Consider the following 25,631-nt stretch of genomic DNA (forward strand, 5'->3'; position numbering starts at 1 on the left):
AATGCATACATGCCAACATGTTAGACCAGAAAAGTGGGAAATACTGAAAAACAAACGTTGGAGAATGTAATTTTCCTACTGACTTCTATTGAACCAGAGGCAATTTTTCAGGTGAGAGACATCTAAAAATAAAGCAATTTCTGGCTTCAAAAATCAGGAGTCTCCCACCTGAATCGGGCATGTTGGCATGTATGCAATTGTTTGCAAATGTGGCAAAGTGGACTAGTCCAGGTGACTCAAACGTTTAGGAATGTCCTGAAAGGCCTGGCTTTTTATTTTTTGCTATATGGATTTGTTAAAGACACTACAGCTGTGCACTGTTTAAAAATATATAGAATGCACCACCAACCGGTGGACTGGCATAAATATGCGCCTGTGACAAGAAATAAGCATATGAACAGGTGATAAGAAATAAAAGCTAAGTGCACTGAACACTGATTGTGAAACACTGGATGCAAATTGAGACCAATATTTTGGAACAAGTGTGGTATTTTGTGAACCCACTTGTGTACTATTAGGTCGGTTCCCTCTAAAAAAAAAACAATAGTAAGGGGTCTCAATTAATGCAAACCCAATTTTACAAAACAAACCATCATTCTGTGAGTGCTTCAAATAAAGCAAACTTGTTTTTGAAATGCAGCCCATCATTAAGGAAACAGGGCTGCTTTTCAAGAAAAAAGTTCCCTTTTTGTTGGGAGGGAGTGGTTGCTCGCTCTTAAACAAACCATTTTTTTTACATTCACAAAGGGGAAGGGATCCTACTTTTTGAGAATGGGTTACCATCTCCGTTGAAGGGATGCCAACAGCACGCCCAAACACCCAACTGGTATACATTTCTAACCTATTTAGCAATTTGGAAAAACATTTCCAAATCGCTAAATACATATATTACATAGGTAAGAGTTTTAGCATTTGGAAATCTACTGAAGCATCAGAGGATGCATGAATGTTAAAATCCTTCATGCCTCTGGCCCTAAGTGCTGTTGTCAAACGTCGTCAAACACTGGCACAAATGAAGCACTGATGTAGGCCCAGGCAGGACAAAATCCGCACTTTAGCTAAAGGCCTTTGTACTTGTATCAGGCGGTCAGCATACATTACATATTTCACTTCTCTGCGTTGACACACGTGTATTAACACTCACAGAGTAAGTTACGCTTGGGAACATTTGAAAAAACTAGGAACATATAGAAACCACAAGGACAATGAATTTCATTACAAGACCAGAGGCTATCATGTTGAATTAATCCTTTTAATGCCACTCAACAAAGCACTTTAAAGAACATTACATCATAAACAATCAAGAATAGATTCTTCACAACATATAAATGCACAGAAGCATCCTCCTCTTTAAATGCGAAACTTGCTTCTTCTGTGTGAGCAAACATACTCTTAAATATCAACTGCATACGTCTTTACAAAATGTAACATGTACCATCCAGAAACATAGAGTGTTTTCTGAAAAGCAAAAGTTTTTTCATTAAAGAGACTGTTCAAGGATATTGCCTGTAAAGCCACCTTTGTAACTCTATATAATAACAATATTCTTCATTTTTCCTTTCATTTCACTATTTTCTACAATGTATATACACTGAACAAGAGGGTTTTATCATAGAGAACGGGAAGGATGATGGTGCTGGAAGGACATGTAGGGAGATATAATAGGAGTCCTTCACAGCTAGAGGAAAGAATCTACGGTTATCTCTCAAAGTAAAAATAGATTTACTTGGTGATTGAAGTTTACCCAGGTATGGCTAAGAGGTAACCTGTTAGTACCAGTACACTCTAACCCACTTAGAGGTTGCAGACCCTATTACACGTGTCACGCACCTCATTAGAACAACCACCTTTTGGGGCGGCCTTGCCTGGAGTATTCCAAGCAGGGTAGGCTTACCAAAACTTTACATAAATATTTAACAGAAAATTATATAAATATAATACCAGTACATCAGCTTTGTTTCCTCTGCCCAGTCAGGCACAGCTTCTTTTGCTACCCTTTCTGCCTCCACCCCCCCTTGGGTCTTACATGCGAGGCCGTTAGCGTACACCTAGAACAGCAATGGCCGTGGTACAGGGCCAGCTCTCACTGGTGCCTCAGCAGATAGCTCTGTGTCCAAGGTTTGTGATGTACATGTAAAGAGATGATGCTTACACACTAGGACAGTCAATAGTGGGACTCCATGGGATTCCTAGGAACCAGGGCACTACAATGATGCACACAAGCACAATGGCTCCCCAGGATTTATTCACATACAAAATCAAAATATTTTGGGTGTAAATCACTGGGACTACCAGGAGGCGCAGGTGCTTAGAAAATGGAGATTAACAGTAGAATGAGAGACATCTTCACTGGAGAATCAATCATATCAATTACAAATGCAAATATTACACTGCACGAACATTAGCACAGAGCTCGCAAGAAGTGAACAAGTGGGACATAAAAGAAACAGACACAGACCTGGAAGAAACAAAAAAAGTTGTGGCTTTCATTAAATGGAAGTGCGCAATAATATTTATTTCCAGTTATGGCTTTCAGCAGACACTGCTCCATCTCAAAACACTATTTACATTGGCATTTCAACCCATATGCAGTAATACCCATTTATCAGTACAGAAGTCATGATAAACTGTGGGTAGCACACTACACTATGAAGATGATTTAAAGAGTTGTGGATCAACAAGGAGTGTTTGTGGCACCCACAGGCATGAATCTTAAACATAGAGAAAGATGACTAATACACCTCACTCAGGAGCAGAAGAGGGCTCTGAGAATTCCTGCAATAGAGGCCAGCATGAAATGATCGAGGCACGGATCGTGAACCTTTAGCAGCTCGCGGTGGGGGGAAGTGGGAGTGGACCTGGGATGCAAGTGTGAAGCATTGCTGCTTTTGTTACTGAAGGCGGATATTGCGGCACCTTTGCAAAACTGGCCGCCAGTAACAAAACTGGCCCCCACCGCTGCAAAGCCAGCCCCACCCTCCCCCAAAAACACCCGATGCCCTCTACCGCCAGGCCAGCCCTGAAATGGACTGACTTCCGTTATGGTGGAAGAGTATATGCCACTGTCTATTCAATCCCTGGCATTGGCACGTGCTCCCTGCATCAACCTACTGGCATTGGCACGTGCTCCCTACATAAACCTACGTTGGTAAACATTGTTAGGTGCTAAATTTCAGGACAAATTTGTCTCAGGATTTTAGTGGTGTTGCCAATTGATTAAAGACAATTACCGGATCAACATTGTTGTGTTTGTGTTGCACCTGATATCTGTGTTTTTTTCTGTTCTCTTTGTATTTTTGTGTAATTTCCACACCAGTACTCCAATACTTAGGACTGTATCATGATACCATATAATGCATACATTAACTCAGAGTATCTCTCTAAGTTAGTGCATTGCCTGCAGGCACGACAGCTCAAAAACACAAACTAGTTGTTGTGTCTCCATATTTCCAAATTGTGCTGCCTGAACTCATTTCATGAACACAATTATTACATGTCAATGTATGCACCATAGGCAGCACACTGGACCTCTTCTAAATCCCCAAAAAGTTAGGATTGGGTTCATAAAATAACCACAGCGGCATAAGAGGCACCTGTCCTGGTTATTGCAGGCACAGGACACTTTTTTCTTCCATAATATGAACAATGGTGACGTAGTTCTAACTTATTGTGCCCTCATTTTCATGAGGCCATTGTCCTTTGGCTCTGCACCCATGTTATATTATAGAGCACAGTGGCACATAGGTCATAAGCATGCATACAGACTGTCCGAAAAAAAAGATGGTGCATTGTCAGTACAACCCCAATAACACCCCTTGAGAGTGGGGTACGGGTGTCTCATGGACTTCCAGAGGGTTTTATCCTGCAAGAAGGTGAAGTCACTTACTGCACCTACTTGTAGGGGCAACCCTTTAAAAGTGAGGCTGGGTCGCTGACTGCAGTGATTGTTGGACATGTGGCTTCAAACAGCATGTCCTGCATTCATTAATGTGCTGTTCAGAGTTCTGATACCAGATCCTGTCACCACTCAAAACATTACTACAATGTAATAATGTGCACCATCTTGGGCTGCACCCAGCACACCCAGGTAAAGGAGTGTTGTGCTGCAGAGTGGGGCAGGTCACTCTGTCTGTAATATGATAACTGATGGTGACAATCTCCATTCATGCAAGTTTAAATATTTATCCTTGCATCAATAATCACATATGCAAAACACTTCCTCCTACTAATATTTATGAAGTAGAGTCTAAATGAGGTCCTTTGTCTTTACTAAAGGAAAACCACTTGGTAAGGAGATCGCAAGAAATATTTAGAGAGAGATTACCTATAATTTTCTTTCGGGGTTGGGTCATTTTTTTGCATTTACTATGCCACACAAAGCCACTTTGTGTGGGCTAATGTGGTTTATTAAATACAAAGTAATACAACGCAGCGCTTAGTGCTGACTTGCATTGCTTGGTGTAGGGTAAACATTACTTGGGTGGAGTCGTGTATTTTGATGCAAATCCCGATTTATAAAGACTCGTAAACCTTTCATTCTGTAGGACACAGAAATATGCCTCTAAGGATTATTTTGGATCAGAAAGTTATGTATCCTGCACACAAACTATCCTGCCCGTAACTCAGGCATCCTTTCTAAATGTTGCACAGGTGCCTGAATTGGTGCGAGGTAAGGTAGCCTTAAGTGCACCAGCGCAGGAAGAGTGATGTATATTAACATATATGGGTCTCTACAGCTCTCTCCCACAAACACAAACCAGCACAGAAACTTGCCATGCTGAAAGTGTTGTTTGAATTCTAAGTAAAAATATCCCTTAGTGAATTTGAGTCTTTCGCGAACTTCAAATTCCCCAAATACAGACCATAACCTGCAGTAAGATAAAGTGATGAAGCTATGAACATATAGATGCAGGGACTATGTGTCAGGGTTGTAAGCTGTGTGACACCAATGGTCAGGATTTAGGCACCAATGGATGACGTGAACATTTGATCGACCTGCATATCAAAATGATTGGTCAAAGTCAATATTTCTCACTGCCAGGTTCAGCAAGCTAGCTGAACTTAGTGGCACACCCTTCTACATTCTGCAAATGGTGTGGAACTAGTTCCCACACACTCTTTCTTGAAATTCATAAGTTCAATGCCTTGGTACTGGATGCAGTTTGTCTATATTTTTAAGAGATACAATGCAAATCAATCTTGTTTACCATTTTCATTACTATTAATGTAACATTATTCCAACCAATCCACTGTAGTACAATTTACCATATAGATAAATGAGTGTTTCCATAACAATGCACTGTTGCACACACTTCACTAATTATACTTATGGTGTGACAGCAGTCAATAAAAGCTTCTGACAGGTTCTATTGGTGGAGACTTCTGTATTTCTTCATAGTCAATCTCCTGCCTGGATGTATTGATGGCATCACTCTCTAGTTTCCCAGTTCTATTTTTCTTCTTCACAACAGCATAAATGGGAGTTGTATGTGGGATCTGAAACACAGTTTAGAACAATCAGATCAGACGTCATTCAAGATAACGAAGTCATTATGGATTCACAACTATATCATTAATAAACGTATCCCTTTTTTCACAATACCCTGTTGGAAGGTGGATTATTAGTAGGGGTTGGTAGGTACCCATCACTAATAATAATGCCACAGTCAAAAGGTCTCAGTAAATTAGGGCCAGATGTAGGTAAAACCGGCATTGCGACTCGCAATTTGCGAGTCGCAATGCCGGATGCAGGATGCAGGATGGTGTCCCTGACACCATCTGCGAATCGCAAGGGGGTCGCAAAGACCCACCTCATTAATATTAATGAGGTGGGTTGCAATTTGCAACCCCCTTGCGATTCGCAGCACTCACAGGGATGGTGGCGAGTTGCAACACACACAAAAAAATGAAACGGTTGTGTTTCATTTTTTCAGAGCAGGCAGAGGTCCATAGGACCACTGCCTGCTCTGAAAAAATGTTTTCAGAGCCATTCACAAAGGGGAAGGGGTCCCATGGGGACCCCTTGCCTTTTGCGGATGGGTTAGCATCAATTTGAAATGGGTGCTAACTGCGAATTCGCACGTTCGCGGTCACAAAGCAATTCTACATCGCGATGCGAATCGCAAATAGGAAGGGGAACACCCCTTCCTATTTGCGAGTCGCATTCCCATTTTGGGAGTCGATAACCAGGTTACCAACTCGCAAAATGGGAATGAGCATCGCGATGTGCGTTTTGCATGGCGCAAACAGCAAAATTAGCTGTTTGCACCATGCAAAACGCTTGCTATATCTGGCCCTTAGTCCCTTGCTCAACCTCTGGTATCTGGCTACAAGCAGTCAGGCTTAACTTAGGAGACAAGTGTGTACAGCACATAAAAACACCAATACATCATAAAAGTATGACACAACACACAATAAAAATCCAACACCAATTTATAACAATAGAAAATAGTTTTATCTTTAAAATGACACCAAAACAACAAAAGTCAATGTAGGGAACTGGAGATATGATTTTGAAAGAATACATTTAAAAAAGTGCTTACTAGTACTTAAAAAACAATAGCTCCAATCGGGGACATCTGGTCACGCTTGATAGGAGCAAATCACAATTTGAGGCTGACCACAATGGAGCCCAATTTGCATACACTGAGCTGGAGGCGTCTGTCAAAGTTTTACATTTGGACTTACTCATTTTTAGTTTCTTTTACTTTTGTCATTGGGCGAGGCTTGTCATCAGGCCGGTATTCAAGGCAACATCGCCGGCTTGGCTCAGCACAAGCTCCCGGTCAACTCCTGGAAGTCTCATTGACAGAGAAAATCTCCAGAGCTTCGGTAGGACGAACCTGAAATATAGGCCGGGTCCTGGTTCAATGATGGTGGCTTATCTCTCACCAATGGGTCTGTAACATCATGGAGCTTTTTATCAAAGCTGCTCCAAACATCTCCAAATGTCCCGATTTCCTTCCAGAAGTCCTCCTTTTGGTCTCCAGTGGTCCACAACATCAATCCAAGGGTCTAGAAACTCTGAGATGGTCCTTGAGATGGTGGGACTATGGTTCCCAAAATGCACCTGGCGAATCCTCAAAAGTCCAGTTGAAGGTGGTCAGCGGGGTTCTTCTTGGTGGGGCCTTTTAACCTGTTGCCTTCAAGGAGTCACTTCTTCACTTCTGGAAACCAGTTCATAGACCAGTTTGGCTACCCAGCCCACTTCCTGCCTTTTGCTTCGCAGCTTGCAGATCTCCACCCACAAGATGCCTCATTGTCTGAATGCAGGCCACTTCACACATCATAAAGGCAGCATGGCTCAGCTTGGCAGAGGCTGGCCAATCTGAGAAGAGCTGCTGGAAGGCTGGATTTTGTTCTATAACTTATTTTCTGTACTAGTTATAAAACATCCAACAGTGGCAAGTTGTTGTATTTATTCTAACTTTCATTTTAAGTCCAGGAAGGGCATTTTTAGCTCTTTCCTAGCAATAGTTATACTTTCATAAAGTATTCCCATATTAGCCTACTGAGCTAATGTACTACAATGAGAATAAAATGAATTTGGCAGTTTTTCCCTCACCAGGGCATATAAAACAACTTTTATAATGTTCCTGCTTATAGTTACAAGGCACCCTTCCCTTAACACAATTAGAGGAGACCTTAGGGGTGACATATGTAAAAATAAGGTAGTTTGTGACTTTGAAAGTACCATTAATTCCAAAATCAAATGTGCATATACATTTATTCTAAAAGCAGCGTGCAAGGCACCAAAGCAGTGCACACGTAAGGGCATTAAATCTGCTGGGCCTTTAAACCTACGTGCCCTATCATACTAGGGACTTACAGGTAGGTTGTCATGCCAATTACATCTGTGTCTAATTTACATACAGTTTTAGTCAGAGCACCTTGGGTCCGGTTAGCAGCGCCCAGGGCACCCTCACAGGTAAAAAAACAGCATCTAGTAGTCAGAAATAGGAGCAAAAGTGTGGGGGACAGCACTAGTTTCTCACATACCTCAAACATTTGTTTAACTGTCACCCTCAGTTAAGATTTCCTACTCCACCAAAGCATAGATATTTCCTTCCATATGTAAACCAACTACATTTGAAAGGTCTTGGCTTAGTAGTCCATAGGATTTCCAGACTTACCTGGTAAAGCATTACCTTTATGGAACTTAGCCTAAAGAACATCAGCCTTTGACCCTGGAGGTTTACATGGGTGAGGACGCCTTAAGATTGCAAAAGAACAAAGGGCCTGATTTAGATTGCAGCAGATGGGTTACTCCATCACAACAATGATGGATATCCAGTTATATTTCGGTGGACGGGCCATCCGTCACAGTTACGACAGACTAACCCATCCACAGGAATCCAAATCAGGCCCAAAGTGATTAAGAATAGTTTCTTCCAAAGAAAGCTTAATAGTCCTTATTCTGCCCTCAAAATGGATTTGAATATTGTGTGTATGTATGTGAATTTATTTTTATATCGCAAGTCTAGCCAAATGGTAGCGGAGCACATACATGATCAAATGTTCTGCAAATTGGTTGTATCTATCAATTGAACTTGAGATCTGACTAGTGGCAGGGGGATCTTTTAGTTTGTTTTTAGATACACTATTAATGACCAAAAGGATTATTCAGCTGTGCTTTGTCTCCTTACCATGAGGGTGAGAGCTGATCTCACAGCCCCACAGGTAAGGTAGCAGACTCACCTCCTTCATTAGCCTGAAACCAGCAGGCGGTGCAGACTTCCTACATTAACTAGTGAGTGCTGAAGATGGGTAGAGGTACATCAGTCCTTCATGTTTATCCTTCTTCTTTTACCCATCTGTGATAAGAGCTGGACATAAGGTGGTCAGTGCAGAGAGTACAGTTTAATTTCCTGTGATTGGGAATTGATGTAGTAGTGAAAGCAGCTTCTATACAGGAACACGTGGTACCTCTATGAACTGGTGTCTTCTGTGGACCATCCGGGTACAGGGATTTCTGCACATGAGAGAACTGGGGCAGGTTCCTGGCTCTCGACTCCTTCCCCTAAAGAATGAGTTCACCCCTTTCCTCTGTTAGCCATGTCAATATCTGCAGCTCATTCCAGTGCTGCAGAAAAAGGGCTTCCCTAGAACGCATTAGGGCCAACGTTGATTAGTGCAGTCCACTTCATACAAGTGGCTGGTCTCAGGGGGGTGGAGATGGCTTTTTCATTCTTCCTGGCTCACAAGAGTGTATTGTTCCCCTTCCATTTAGCAGGCTGCCATGTCTCACTTGTTCCCTATTCACAATGGGAAGGCTTGGAGACATGGGAGACTGGGTACATGGAAGAGTTGGAGCAACAGAGTTGCTGCTTCAATACATTAAGGGATGTGGGAGAGTGTAGTCTATGTCTGATCGTGTTGGTATGGTAATGTCATGTGCCTAGGTTCTCATTACTGTAAAGAAACAACAAGGAGACAGCAGTGCTGGGGATAACTGAAGTGAGGTTACCTGCACCCGGCATCATCTGACTGGTGGCACTTGTGATGGCTTGGAAAGTGGCCTCTTTCTAGCATGGTTAACCCCACTTTTGGCCTGTTAGTCAGTGTGTTTGACTGTGTCTACTGGGATCCTGCTAATCAGGACCCCAGTAGTTATGCTCTCTCCCTTAAATTATGGTTATTGCATACTGGTAATCCAGTATTTCACCCACAATTGGCATACTGGTGCCCCCTTATAAGTCCCCAGAATATGGTACTTAGGTACTCAGGGCTTTGGGGTTCCATGGGATCTCTATGGGCTTGCAGCATTTCTTTTGCCATCCATAGGGAGCCCATGCAAAGGCTTCTACAGGACTGCCATTGCAGCCTGTGTGAAAAGGTGTATGCACACTTTCACTGCCATTTGCACTGCGCCAGGTCACTTATAAGTCCCCCTATAGCAGGCCTTGAGCCCTGACAGCAGGGTGCAGAATACCTGTGTTTGAGGGCACCCCTGCTCTAGCAGAGGTGCCCCCATGACCTTCAGGGCCATTTTTCCAGACTTCGTTAGTGCGGGGATGCCATTTCATGCGTGTACTGGACATAGATCACTACCTATGCCCAGCTACATAATGGTAATGCCAAACATAGGCATGTTTGGTATGAAACATGTTGGAATCATACCTCAGTGCTGTTGCAAGCATTGGTTATATGATTCTATGCACTCTGGGGGCTCCTTGGAGGACCCCAAGTATTGCCATTGCTGCCTTCTGAGGTTTTCCAGGCAGCCCCAGCTGCTGCCACCTCTTAGACAGGCTTATGCCCTACTGTTGCTTGAGCAGCTCAAGCACAGGAAGGCAGAGCAAAGGATTTCCTTTGGGAGAGGGGTGTTGCACCCTCTCCCTTTGGAAATATGTGTTACAGGCTTGGGTGAGGTAGTCTCCCCAAGCCTCTGGAAATACTTTGAAGGACACATTTGGTACCCTCCTTGCATAATCCAGTCTACACCGGTTCCTGCTCTGGTGCAAAACTGGACAAAGGAAAGGGTAGTGACCACTCCCCTGTCCATCACCACCCCAGGGATGGTGCTCAGAGCTCCTCCAGAGGGTCCCTGGGTTTTGCCATCTTGGGTTCCAAGTTAGCAGGGCAGTCTAGAAGAATCTGAGCGGCCAGTGCCAGTAGGTGACGTCAGAGCCCTCCCCTGACAGGTGCTTATCTGTTTAGCTGACCAATCCCCCTTTCAGGGATATTTAGGGTCTCCCTCTTGGGTGGTTCTTCGGATTCGGATTGCAAGACTCCAGTAGGAATGCTCTTCATCCTTTACTTCACCTTCTCACCAAAGAAAGTGCATCTGGACCCTCCAGGAACTCTACAAACTGCAACAACGAAGCAAAAACGACTTCTGCAACATTGTATCTTCAGCTCCTGCCAGCAACTGCAACTGTTTCCCAGTCGTGCATTCTCAGAGGACAGCCTGGAGAATGAAGGAATCTCTCTCGGAGTAAAGGAGTCACTCCCCTGCTTCAGCAGGCACCTCTCTGCAACGATGACCGGTTGTGTGGGACTCCTTTCCTGACAAGCTGCATGGATCCTGCGTCACAGGTAGTGGACTGAAGAGGTCCTGATGGTCCTAATGTCCAACTGTCTAACTTTGGTGGAGGTACGAGCTTGCCTCCCCACGCAAGACAGCACCCACGTGCACCACGTGTTTTGCAGTTGCGGAGGCTTGTTGGCATCCTTCCATGAAGTTCTTTGTGCACACAGCTTCCTGCGTGGTTCTCGAGCGGCTTGGGACCCTTTGTGGTAGTGCTACGATGGCCTCCTTTTGCACCTTCGTTGTCCACATGCTGTGGGACTCATGTGCATGCTGCCTGGATTTCTGAGGGCTCTCTGAGTTGCTGAGAGACTCCACTGACTCCCCCTCCTGGGTAGAGTTCACCAGGTCCCTCCTGGTCCCGGGCAGTGCCATTTTCCGCTAACCGCGAGCTTTGCGTGTGTCAAGGCTTGTTGGTGGTATCCAGCATCGCAAACCAGACTGGAATCATCCATTCGGCGTGGGACATGATCTGCACCAACCAGGAACCCGCATCCGTCTTCTTGGGTGCAGTACTGACAGTTGTTCTTCACTGGAGGTTCTTCTTTTGCACCTTCATCCGGGTTAGTAGGGGCTCCTGTTCTCCCTGGACTTTTCTGCAATTCTTGGAATTGGTCCCCTTCTTCCACAGGTCTTCAGGTCCAAGAATCCATCATCAGTGTCTTGCAGTCTCATTTGGTTCTTGCATTATCTTCTTTCTCATGTTCTTGTGTGTTCTAGGAAAGTTACTGTTATTTAGTCCTACTTTCCTGGGCTCTGGGGTGGGTTCTGTTACTTACCTTTGGTGTTTTCTAATACTCCCAGCGCCCCTCTCGACAATACACTTTCCTAGGTGGGAAACCGGCATTTGCATTCCACTTTCTTAGTATATGGTTTGTGTTTCCCCAGGCCCATTTCTAACTATTGTGATTTTCACTATTTGCACTGTTTTCTAACTGTTTTACAGCTATTTCTGCATACTAGTGTATATAATTTGTGTATTACTTACCTCCTATAAGAGTATAGTCTCTGGTATTTTTGGCATTTGTGTCACCAAAATAATGTACCCTTAAGTTTGTAACACTGAGTATTTTCTTTCATGTGTGAGTACTGTGTGACGGCAGTGGTATTGCATGAACTTCGCATGTCTCCTAGAAAAGCCTTGGACGCTTAGCTACAGCTACCCCTCCACTCCACTCCATGTACCTTTAACACCAACAACAGTGTGATCAGGAAATAACAAAATTCATGTCTCTTTAACACCAACAACAGCGAGGCTCAGGCAATAATACACTTCACCTCCATGTAACATTAACAACAACAAAGTCTTGCAACAATGCACTTGTTCCCTTTATGCCAATTACATACTCACACAATGATACATTCTCCACCAACAGCGTGCTCATACAAGAATAAACTTCACCTCCCTTTAACTCCAACAAAAGCATACTCACACAATAACACACTTCTCACTTTAACACAGACTGCTCAGACAATAATACAACTCCCCCTTTATTACCAACAATATACTCAAACAATAATGCACATCTCCCTATATCACCAACACTATCTAGCTTGCACAGTATTACACATTTGCAGGTAATTACAGATAATTTAAAGGGATTGTAAGGGAGATGGGCACATCCAATCATATATTTTACATAAAGCACCTTTATATTTGTACATTTCACATATTTACTGAAAGCACTTGAGGCACAGGGTGACACCCGATTTACCCAGATTCACAAGGTTTGAGGGGAAGTGACGAAGTAAGGATCAGAGCCAACTAAGACAGAAGACAATCTGCTCTCAGTAAATTGCAATCTCATGTCAGTGTAATAGCTAAACCCAAAAGTAAATGTTGTAATGTTTATGATGAACTGTCCTCCTGCAATTTCTGTTACAAGTGCACTATGGCATGCACAGCAAGGCTAAGGTGAAGTAAATAAATGTTAGTACCTTTGGCATATCCTGCCTATCCTCATAGCCGTCTTCATTATTGGTGTTATTCTGGACTCCATCCATCTGAGAGACTCCAGGCTTCTGCACAACAGCGTAGACAGTTACTGGATCTGGAATCTGAAACACATGTGACAACAATAATGAGAAACTCAACTCCACAGCCACCACCCATCCCTTTGGTGCTGCTCTGCATCATTACCTGTAATGGGAAAAGTCAACATCCTGCGAACCACCTTCATTCAGAAGACATTGATACTGCATTCAGTGTTGCCTCCACAGTTCCATTCATCACCACTCACAGTATTGCTGTAGATGGCATACATGTGCTCTTATAAGCCATTATGTAACAAAGGAAATTAATTCCTTTCCTAGTGCATGTGACTCTCCCACTATCGGTTGTGGAGGAATCCAACAACTCATAAAACACTTTGACATTCCTGCATTCTAACCATGAGCTCTACACCTAGTTTAGAGAGGAGCTTTGTCAGTACATCCTTAATAATGTTACCACCTAGCAAAACACAGTCAATACTCAAATGTTAGAAAAGAGAAAATATCAAGATGTCCAACCAACTAATAAACAAGTCCCCGGAGCTTTAGCAGGATGAACCTGAAGCTCAAGCGGGCCATGGCTCGATGACGGTGGCTTGACTCTCATCGACCGGTCTGTCACCTTGTGGATCTTTTATCCAAAGCTATTCCAAATGTCTGGATTTCCTTCTGGAAGTCCTCCTTTGAGTCTCCAGTGGTACAGAACACAAATACAAGGGTCTAGAAACTCTGAGATGGTCCTTGAGATCTTGGGACTATGTTTCCCAACATCTCAAGGACCTTCCTACTGTAAATCCTTAACAATGTTACTACCTAGCAAAACACAGTCAATACTCAAATGTTAGTACAAAATGTTAGGAAAGATCAAGGTGTCCAACCAATTAATAAACAAGTCCTCACCGAGCACATAGTTACTGAAATAAATACATACACGCTCAGAACTAGATAGAACAAAAGGATGAAGTGGTATTGTATATTAAACTACAAAGTCGATGCTTAACATTCTAAATGTAACTGGGTCCCAAACTACAAGAGGAAATGAGCAACAAGTAAAAAATAAATACACATTCATCTAATCCTCAACTCTGTGAAAGGTTATCAATGGTCGTTACACTTCTAAGAAGATTCCAACCTCTGAAAGTGCATTTACATACCACGTGAGAGTGGTAACAAGTCTGTCTTCAAATCTTCACTTAAGGAAGGGCAGAAGAATCCACACAGTGATATTCTACTTTAGGAGTGGGTGGGAGCATTAATACAACCTGAAGAGGAAACCCTGCGTCATACGTGAAGGGGACCTCTTCACACAAAACTTTTCATGGTGAAGATGACAAGTGGATCAGTGCCTCCCCAACCTGAGGGCATTATACGCTTGTGGCCAAGGGCAGCCCTCAAGGGCATTTCACCTCTGTAAGTGAAGCCAGCCCCACCACCTACTTGGCACTGTATGTGTGAGAACCCTGCAGATAAGTCATCCTAGTCTGTCTCTGTAGTGAGTGTAGCTCTCCGAACTTCTTCCATATGTTCCAGCTCTTATAACCAATAATAACCACCTTTCAACAATCCACCAACATATGAAACAAGTTTTCACATCCAACATGTATTGGAGTCACACCGTTCCAGGGCCTGCAAACAATTCAGCTGGTGCCCAATACAAACATAAGCACACTTTGGGTTGACTACATCTAAGATTAGGATCCAGATTTTCTCTGTGACACTTTATATTACATAATTCATGCTGAAATCCAATGTCTCCACTGTGCTGGCTCTTCTGGAACCAAGCCACCTCCGCTACTATGAATTGGTATAGAGTACAGCTGGATAACATGCTTGATTTCATTTCCTTCTGTAGGTGTCTCTGAAATCCAGTTCTCAGTCGTGTTAGACTGTCTCATCATTAATTCTGTTACCTCTTTACAAAGCAAACCACAACTTGCATTATTATAGACACAACTAAAATATCACTATGCATAATTCTCTGTGAGTTAAATCTTCAATACTTGCGCTAAAGGGCTAAAATGGTAACCTTGTTAGATCTACTAAAGAGCTAACCAGGAGGGTTCTACTAAAGTGCTGGAGTGCTTACCTCAAGACTTCTTCTAAAGTGCTAGAACGCTAACCTTGCCCAAAGTATGTGAGCACTATGCAAGGATCATCTGTACCTAATAGGTTAAGCATCCTTCATTTCCTGTCCAATGGTAAATGTAACCGTTTCTGTTTTCTTGAAGACCCTAATTAGGGGAAGCCTCAACACATGTTGTCTTTCCACAGGTTAGTTCATGGTTTAGTCCTCAATACTTAAAGGGCACTTTTACTTGTTTACCGGTAATTCTGGTTCAGCTGAGATCAGTGCATGTGGAATAGGGAATTTGCACTGAGCATCTACTCAAAAATGAAAGCAAGCTTTATTTGAACCTATGTTAGAAATAGCACTGAAATCTAAATAGCCCTGTCCATCTCCTAAAATGACCCTTTAATCATGTTATGAATGACAGAGAGTAGAACGTAGGACAGTACTGTACAATTAGCTGGCAAACTCCTTGTGTGAAAAGTATGTTTTATGTAACCGGGTGAGAAGTGCTTTCCAAACATGGATGAGGGACACATTTGTGAATTTACAGAAATGTACCACTGCTCCCAGCTTTTGAACCTCTTAACATAATTACCATTAAACAATCACATTAGAAAACATTAGAAAAACCATCTATGTAATCCCAGAGCAGGATCATAATTTATGGCATAGTGAAAGTGCCCTGAAGTTCACCAATATTCCTACCAATAGGGTGACACTAACAAGGCATCATTGAAAATATGGGTACAATTTGTTAGCATCTTTTGTAACATGCTCTCTTATAGTTCGGACAATCATAATAAGCATGCACTCCAATGTTTTAACAGAAATTTGATACGGGTCAATCAATTAAATGATGAACTAATTAAGGACTAAAGCCTAGGCAGCAATGATCCTTTTTGAACCTTATTCCTAAATAGTACCAAGAAAAAAAAACAAATTGCATAAAAAAAGAATTGTCTATTATATTATAGCCACATTTTCTAGGACAGGATTTACAACAACAGTGTTATCCAGGAAAAGGCAACTGCCACGGGGTTATCAACTGATGTGCAGTAATGCCATTACCTCGGGCACTTTAACTCCACCTTTCAATCAAAAACTACCTCAGAATGTTTCTGCTTTTGGACAAAAGGAAATTGTATTAGCAGAATGCCTTAGTACACAGAGAACACTAATTATTACCCTTGGCAGAACCTGGATTTCTTCATATCCACCTTCGAGGTCATCTTCATGCAGAGCAGTATTCTCAATTCCATATTTCTGAGATCCACCATCCCTCGTCACTGTAGCATACACAGGGATAGTTTCCGGAAACTGCAACAAAGAAACACAACATGTGATTATATGAGAGATACACCCAGTGCAGTGTGCCAGTGTGCTTCAATACAGGAAGAATTAACCTCTACAGCTGCATAAATACATTTACTCCTTATGCTTGATGTTGTAAAGTGGAATATTGGTAAGGGCAAGTAGGTACCTACATTTAGTAATTGGCCACAATCCCCCAGTAGGCCCAGTCAGGTTCTCAATAAACTAAACCTTGCTCAACCCTTGGTAGCTTGGCCCACAAGCAGTTAGGCTTAACTTAGGAGACAGGTGTGTAAAGCATTTAAGGCCTCATTTATAAGACCTTTAGCGCCACCGTTGTGTAATTGTTTTGACGTAACAGCGGCGCAAGCAGTGCTTTACACTGCTCCATGTTTAAAAACTAATGCATTGGGCCCAATTCGTCAGTTTACAAAGTCTTGCGTCACATTATACCAGTGCCAGGTATAATGTATGCAAGGCAGGCGTTCCTACAGGAAAAGCCCATCATAACTGGCGCAGTGAAATTTTGCTGATGCATCAGATTCTTGTAAATTAAGCTCTTCATATCACAAAACAGTAAATAATTAAAACACAACACACAATGAAAAATAAACACCAATTTTTAAAGAAATATGATGATCCTTAAAATGACACCAAAACAACAAAAATATAATGTAAGGACCTGGAGATATGAACTTTTAAAGATTAAATGTAAAGAAATCCTTTCTAGTGTCTAAAAACAAAAAGCACCAACCGGGGACATCTAGTCACACTTGACCAGGGCAAAGTCAAAAGGTGAGGCCAACCACAATGGAGTCCTGCCCAGATACACTGAGCAGGAGGCTTGGTCAAAGTTTTACCTTCGCACTTAAAAAACTTTCTGGAGCTTTTCTCCCTCAATGTCATGCGGTCCTCTCCAGCAAGCCGATTTAGATTCAACGTGGTTGGATTGCTTTTCCGCGAGACCCTGGTCAAATCCTGAAAGTCTGGAGCTCTGGAACTTTCAACGGGACGAACCTGAAATTCAGGCCGGGTCGCGGTTGAAGGTAGCCGGCATGACTCATGACATCGGGTCGGTCCACTTATGGAGCTTTTTTACAAAGTTGCTCCAAACTTCTCCAAACGTCTAGATCTTCTTCCAGAAGTCCTTTTTGGGTCCTTGAAGTGTCCATTACTTGATCCAAGGTTCCAGAAGCTCTGAGTTGCTCCTTGGAAGTTGGGACTGAAGTTTCCAGAATCATCTTCTGGAGGTGTGGGAGGTGGAGTCAAATAGTGTTATTCACCCTTCTCCTGACAACTTTACAAGTTTCTTTAGCTTACTGGCTCATGTAGTTTGCACATGACCTTTGCTAACTGATTTCTGATTTGTTGCCCCACTTTTACTAGGGGAGATTTACTGTGACCTTTTCTTCAGCTATCTTGACCCTGGCCTTAATGGCTGTACGTTCTCAATTCCTTGTTGCTTTCTCAGTAGACTTATAAGATATAACCTTACTAGTATTTTCTTCAAGCAGATGTTTTCCAAAGGTCTGGAGAGGCTAGCCATTGAGGATATTCTTGTATCGCTGACAAAAGTCTGTCCACTTTATGAATGCACTCCATTGTGTATTGTACTAATAGTCACCTCCCTCATTTTGATTTCTCTTCTGTGTGCATTCTCTCTTCCCTCTTCCTCCACATTTCCACAATATTTTCCATTGCAGGAGATCAGTTCCCGGTTCTTCCTCCTAGTAGGTGATAGCTAAGAGTTTGGCATTCATGATACTTTGCAGGCCAGACTTTCTGCGCCTGATTACGAGTCAGGTATAGTTAGATTTATAGATACCAGATGGGGGAATTAATGTTTCTGAGCATGCCTAACTACCTCTACCATTAAAGAGAGAACTGCTGCGTAGACCTAACATTTCTAAGCACAACAGACACATTTACCACCTGCTCTCAGCACTCAGGAAATGATTACGGAGGGCCAGTGTGAAAAAACAATGGTGAGGTTAAATAAATCTTCTTTACTCAAGTAAAACAGTACAACAGAAACGTCTCATCCAAGTCAACAGCAGGGACCATCTGACACCAACATTCCAGTGTTGCTTAGAAACCTTATTATACATTCTAAGTCTCTACAGACTATTACAATACATTGGCATGGCTACAACCTGATTTTCCTTCAGGATAATGCAAGGTTCACTACTTGGATCCAATAGGATCTCAAGATCACCTTTATATATCTAGCCAATTATACTATTGAGAAATAGATTTTACCTGCAGTTAAATGACCCTTATACTCCAGGTCACCCCACAAATATCCTACAATTTTATCGGTTGACATCCATAAGCAAGTGGTTGAATATCAGGGTTTAGTAACTGGACTTTTCCTTTAAGTTTTTCTAAATAGAATTTTCTTGGCACTAGAGAAATTTTTACCACGGAATCAAACAACATATTAACTAAATAACCATTGACTAATACACAGTGAAGGGGACCTTTGTTTCTGTGACCATCAATATGGAGTACTACCTCGCGACAATGAACTTCATCATACTCACAATTCCAATCATCACCACCATAGAATCAGTTTTCCCACAACTGCGACACTTGACAGAAAAGCGAGATGTTCACCACCTCCACAACAAAAGCACTTCTTTTATCCCATTTTCTTGCTGCCAACAGATGAGCAGTTATCAGTTATGATAGGAAAACTCCTCACACGCTTAATAGTGATGCTATCAATTGTCTGTACCCACTCAGAACTAGCAGTACAATTATCATTTTTTAGCACCTCAACACAAGCAAGAGAATGTTCGATGTGTTCGGCAACAATAAGTACTTCATCCAAAGTAGGATTATCTTTCTGCCAAATTTTGTCCTCGATTTTTTTAATACTACACCCCAACATAAATTGGTCACGTATACTTTCTCCTAATAATCCCTCAAACTTGCATGTTACGCCTAACCTTTGTAAGTCAGTGATATGAGATTCAATTGACTCTTGTTTTCTTTGCATGGGTCTACCAAAATGGTAGCATTCTAGAATTGTACTCACCTTCGGTAAATAATGCTTTATCTAGTGTTGCCTTGCCTTACTCTGTGTCAAGGAAGTGTTCCATGGGCATTGCAGTGGGTTTTCCCACGTAACACCCATGGGTTTTGACACATTTCCAAATTTAGAAGAATCTGTAAGACTGGGAATGCATCAGAATTATGTGCCTCCCCAGGGGAGGCATAACAAGGATAAATACCTTTATTTCTTCTAGTTTTTCCTCTTTCTATGTGTGCTGCATTCTTAAGAGGAAAATGCATGAATTGATTATCCCTTCCTGCACAAAACAAATCGTGCCAACAACGCAGACACCCTTGCACTATGGTGCCTGTGTTGGCGCTCTGCAGCAAGTTCTGCAACAGAGTTGGCTAAAAGGACCGGAATGCGCCATATCACGTAAACATGGTGCATTCCTGCCCTTTCGATTTGGTGTAGGGCAGCACAGCTAAAAGTCTTGTGGCTCTGCCCTACGCCAAATGTTTGTAAATGAGGCCCTTAGTTAACAAACTGTTGTGTTGGTCTCAAGGTACAAAGGCCTTGCTAGATTGCAGTAATATTTCAGGGAACAATAATTGTACTAAGTGCTTTGTCCAAGAGCAACACCATTCATCAAACATTTTGGTGTATTTTCAAATGTTGAAGTCCTTCTTCTTTTTTTTATTCAAACCGATTTTAAGTTGACTGAAATCAGTCACTAAAGGGCACCTAGTTGCTGCTGAGAAGAGGGAGCAAGATGGGGACACAAATGCTGCTGAGTAAGAGCGAGACTGGGGCACAGAGGCTTTGTAGTGAGCCTCACATTTCCATGGGAGAGGTTCGGGTGTCCCCAGTCATCACTTCTAGTCTGGGACTCAGCTGCTGCCAGAGCCTAAAGAGGCAAAAGACAGTGAACACAAACTGAAGCGTCAATAATATTTCAACAACAGAGTCCTTTTTCCTTAGGTGCTGGAATAGGGAGGGTGTAGTAATGAATGATACCAAGAACAACGATGTCCTTGAACAAGAAACCTTTATTGGAGCACTCACACACGCTCCTAATGAACAAAACGCTTCTCATCGTCAGCCAACAGAAAACGTTCCATTCTAAACATTCTAAAATCTGAATTCACTATTACAGAGGGTTATTGGGTTGCTCGATTTAAAAAACCTAGAATAATCAATTCAAGAGAAACATGAACAAATCTAACCACACACAAATGATTGTTATTATTGTTTTTTCCAATATATTGCAGACTTCTTTGACACAATACATTACAAGTAATAACATCATCCAGGTTTGGTAATTTGTCTTTATATTGTGCGGCGTGCAGGTAGATGTGGTGACATTCAAATAGGATTAGGAAAGTCGCTGTCTTGATTTATTGCTATTAATATTGTGTTTGTACCGCACACTCTCTCTCTCTGCCTGCCTCTGTCCTTCAAGCTACCAGGGCCACACTGAGCATCTTTCACAGAAACCTGCTCTCACTTTACATAGATTGTTAGAGGCAGCTCAAGCACAGCGCGTGAACACTCTCCCCCCACTAATCGATCCATTTCAGTGTACTATTTAGATCTATTTTTGAGTTAGTTTGCAAACACACATACATGAATGATATAAGCATTTTTGTTACACCAAAAAGAATTACAGGAAAGGAGGATAGAATTAAAAAAAATGTTTGCTTACCGTGTCAGGTACATGACTATTGTTGCTTTCTGTGTCTCTTATGGCTGAAATAATGAAATAGACATTTTTGTCAAAACATTCAACTAACAAACACCAAGCATGATCAACAGAAAATCAATTACTCACAAATGAGCCAGTGGTGCTGACCTGTGACTAGAGGTGGCATTGCGCTACACACACTGGTGAACAGCTGGCATTACCTGCCAAGCACACTTGGGGCTGCGGCTAGTTTGTCCATTGGGTCCCTTTCGGTTGCTCTTGCTACCCCTGGTCCCAGGAGTCATGAAGTAACAAAGTCGTCCACTCCTATCCCTTGGTCTAACCCTCTGCAATAAGTAAAAGCCTGTTGGTGGTCTAAGGGTAGGACAAAGGACCAATAATGTGATGATATCTGTCAGACTAAAGGCGAAGTTCAGAACTCTTGCTACCCCTACCATTATATTGAAATAATACTCATGCAGTAAACCATACCCATTGAAACCGCCCTCCTCCTCCTCACTGAGAGTGATCAAGGAACTACCTATGCCTTCCCCGAGAGGAAAAGAAAAACATGTACACAGTAAATGTATTACAATTGAATTGTTCGGTTGTACCTGTGCTAAAAGGTTGTTGCCATAATTCTTTGAAAACAATAAAATTTGGTTATAAAAAAAAAAAACATACCCACTGAATCCTTGCAGAACATACGCATGCAGTTGAGCAGAGTACACTATAACATTACACATTGGTACCCCTAATGCCAAATTGAAACATTCTTTTTTAACGTTTTACACTGCCTATAATTTATCTTTCGTTACCTTTACAGTATGTTTGACATAGTATTTCTGTTCTGTCTTCCTGTATATAATGGTTTCTACTGGCTATTGTTTGATTTACAGTTCTGCTCACTGCTTCTTTGATTCCATGTCAGCTCTTTGTCCGAGTTAAAAAATATACCCGCCAGTCACCAGGCTTCTCTAAGCATACTGGGTCTCACCTCACTCAATGACAGCAGGCACAGGGTTTGGAGGTTTCTTCACTTTCAGGGCTTGTAGAATGTCAAAGGGCGAAATGGTAGTTCAAAACTGCAAACCCAGGTAGCAAAGGCATGTATGGAGACATGCTCTACAGTGATGCTTTAGTAGACTGCACAATTAGTGCTGCAGCCTGTAGCTTCCTCCCCAGCCTGGTACCCACTGAATGAGTAGGCCACACACGGAGCTGTAAATCACACGCCTTTATTCCTCTGCATGCACCTGTGAACTTCAACATTCTAAACCAAGCTTTCATTACATTCTATTCCAGCAGTTACATTACACTGATACAGAGTCCTTGGGCGACTTGCCAGGGTGCTATGCATCCACCATGTGTCATTTGGTAGATGCTACTTTACAGCATTGTAAGGAGCATCAGATTTTCTTTTGTGTAATTGTCAAGTAATCACTGTTAGACTTGGTATCCTTTGCGTGGTCTCTCCTACTTTTTGCCTCTGCTTCCCAGGTTGTTGATATGTGCTGGACTCTTTTTTTGCTGTTTTTGATACTCTGGGCACTTCACCACTGCTGACCAGTGCTAGAGTGCAGGTGCTCCTGTGTAAAATGTATGTGTAATTGGCTATCCATGATTCGCATATTTGGTTTACTAGTAAGTCCCTAGTAAAGTGCACTAGAGGTACCCTGGACCTATAAATCAAGTGTTACTTGTGGGCCTGCAGCACTGGTTGTGCCACCCACATGGGTAGCCCTATAAACATGGCTCAGACCTGCCACTGTAGTGTCTGTAGGTGCAGTTTTAAACTGCCAATTTGACTTGGCAAGTGTACCCACTTTCCAGGCCTAAACCTTCCTTTTCATACATGTAAGGCACATTAAAGTAGGCCCTATGTAGCCCCATGGGCTGGGAGCAGTGTATGTTAAAGGTAGGACATGTACTGATGTGTTTTACATGTCCTCACAGTGAAATACTGCCAAATTCAGTTTGTCACTGTGCAAGGCCTATCTCTCTCACAGGTAAACATATAGACTGCCTTTATTGTTAGTTTGAAAATGCCACTTTTAGAAAGTAGGCACTTTCTTGGTTTAACCATTCTGTGACTCTGCCTGTTTGTGGATTCCCTGTTTGGGTCAGTTTGACAGTTGGTCTGTTTGTGAATTCCCTAGATAGCAAGCCAAAGGGTGCGGGGGTGTAGCCTGCATATCCTGATGAGCCATCTGTGCTAGAGTGGAGAGAGGAGTGGTCACTTACACCTGAATGGGCTCTGTCTGCCCTCTCACACTGCAGTCTCCAACCCCCTGGTGTGTGTCTGAGGGGTGGCCTGGGCACAGCAGTATCTTGCAAACAAGAGAGACTTCCCTTTGAAGTCTACCAACATCAAAGGCAGTAAGGGTTATAAGTATTGGACCCAAACCCATGAAAATTACATCACTTCTGGATGCAAGAGGAATCTTTGCCAAAGAGAAGAGCTGAAGAGCTGAGGAGTAGTGCTGCCTCTGCCTGTGACTGTGCTTTGTTAGGCTATCCCGAAGTTACTGCTTCTGCCTGTGAAAGGGGACAAAGAGTGGTATTTGTGGTATATTCCTGCTTGTGAAGAATCTCCAAGGGCTTGAACTTAGCTTGCCTCCTGTTTGCATGTCTCAGGGCCATCAAAGACTTCTTCTGCGAGCACCTGGACTCTCTGCTGAGACTCCTGCCCTGCGGTGCCTTATCCTTCCAGAGCTGAAAATCCACGCACAGAACGCTGTTCAGGGACAATTTCGATGCACCATCTGCAACGTGGCTGTGAAATGACGCGCCGCCGGCTTTGCAGCTGAAATCAGCACTCCATCGCAGCTGGGAGATCAATGCATTGCGGCTTGAGAAAGACGTGCAACACCCGCTTGCGGCTGCTGATAACAATGTGAACCCCATGCAGCATGGTTATCTAACACCGTGCGGCTGGATTTTCCACGCATTATCCCTGGGCATCAAAGCCAACCCGACTCTGCGTCAATCCGAGGTGCCTCAAGCAGAAATTGACATATCACTCTCTTGCGAAGGAGAAAAACGACGCATCGCGACCGGACTGGAGAAGAAACCACACACGACCTCCCTTGCAGGGAAGAAATAAATGCATCGCTGACTTTTCTGACACACGCTCGCCCATGCACTTTTATTTTTGACACAAACCAGGCATTTTATGCAAAATCATTGTTTCCATTGTTTTCTATGGAGTAAGACTCTTATTCTTTGAAAATTCAAACTTTTACTTGTGTATGTTGGATATTTGTCATTTTGGCCTTGTTTGATTTAGATTAATATTACTTATTTCTCGAAACTGGTGTGGTGTCCATTTCATAATGTTTCACTGTATTACTGTGTGTGTTGGTACAAATACTTTACACATTGCTTCTGAGTTTAGCCTGCCTGCTTGTGCCAAGCTACCAAGGGGGTGAGTGGGGATTAACCAGGTGTGTTTCTCCTTAGCCCTGACTAGAGTGAGGGTCCTTGCTTGGACAGGGGGTAACTTGACTGCCAACCAAAGACCCCATTTCTAACAATCACCAAATCTCCTTCTGTGATTGAGAGGCTTTTTGCATGTGGCTTCTTGTCTGCATAAGCTTTCATTTTCTGTTTGTGAACCAAGTCCCTTCTACGAATCATGCTTTCACTTTTATCTCTTTCTGTGGCCCATTGAGGTAACATGGCTGCCATTGTTCTCCCAAACATCAAAGTCACAGGACTTTCACCGGCAGCCGCCACAAATCTCAAGGGGTGTGGGGAGTATGGAGGGGAATAATAAAATAATAATAAAAAAACACTTACTTGTTTCTGCCGCCACCGTCCGCCCTGCTCCTCCTCTTCCCCTTCTGATGGTATCCCAGTAGACCCTGGGACACCAGCACGGCTCCCCCACCCAATCCTGCTGCTGCTCACGTGCTATATCTAGCCTGAGAGCAGCGCCAGGTCACAGCTGGGTTGGAGAAACCTAAGTGCGCATGTCAGTTTGGCCGGCCTAAGACGACAGCCCAAACTGACAGGTGTGCTTAAGTATTGGGATAGGTCTTCAGGTGAAGAACTGGCGAGTTAAAAATATTATGCCAATCCTATGGTGCGCAGCTTCCCATGGAGCCTGGTCCTTAATGTGGGGTGGTCTCCCCCATATACGACTAGATTATCATATAGGTTCTCTCTATAAGTAAGTGATTGGAGTATTTTGACTTACCACTTCAGTTACATGGTGGTTTTCTTTTGTAATACTGAGGAGAAGTGTTTTTCTTTGTTAGCTTGTCCTGATGAAGCGTCACTGGATCCGTATGGGCCCCTTAGACTCGAAACATGTTGACCTAGTATAGGGGATGATAGTCACCCCTGTATGAGAAGTGTTGAGAGAGTGATCGAGCATTATCTGTTTTGCACTCCCACACGATTTTTAGTCTTGACCAAGACCCTTTCCTTTACAATAAAGTTGTTGTTTATGTGTAGGGTTTTGAGCCAATTTTAATTTATTTTTTCTGCTCTCACTTTGTCTGCTTATATGTAGGTGGAATATCTGCCCCATAGCTTACAC

At 42.8% G+C, this 25,631-nt stretch overlaps 1 protein-coding gene across 3 annotated transcripts in view; it reads right to left on the reverse strand.

Annotated features, from left to right (window-relative positions):
* Positions 1 to 2,484: 2,484 nt before the first annotated feature.
* LOC138260881 (CMRF-35-like molecule 4) overlaps positions 2,485 to 25,631 on the reverse strand; it is a 225,830-nt gene continuing 202,683 nt past the window's right edge. For all 3 annotated transcript variants that reach the window (XM_069209382.1, XM_069209473.1, XM_069209557.1), the window contains exons 5-8: positions 21,107 to 21,150; positions 16,278 to 16,409; positions 12,968 to 13,087; positions 2,485 to 5,496 (exon numbers count right to left, since the gene is read on the reverse strand). In XM_069209382.1, the coding sequence (XP_069065483.1) occupies positions 5,344 to 5,496; positions 12,968 to 13,087; positions 16,278 to 16,409; positions 21,107 to 21,150 (449 nt within the window). In that variant the 3' untranslated portion in view covers positions 2,485 to 5,343. The remainder of the gene's footprint in view (positions 5,497 to 12,967; positions 13,088 to 16,277; positions 16,410 to 21,106; positions 21,151 to 25,631) is intronic.

The sequence above is a fragment of the Pleurodeles waltl genome, chromosome 1_1, assembly GCF_031143425.1.
Source record: "Pleurodeles waltl isolate 20211129_DDA chromosome 1_1, aPleWal1.hap1.20221129, whole genome shotgun sequence".
Lineage (NCBI taxonomy): Eukaryota > Metazoa > Chordata > Amphibia > Caudata > Salamandridae > Pleurodeles > Pleurodeles waltl.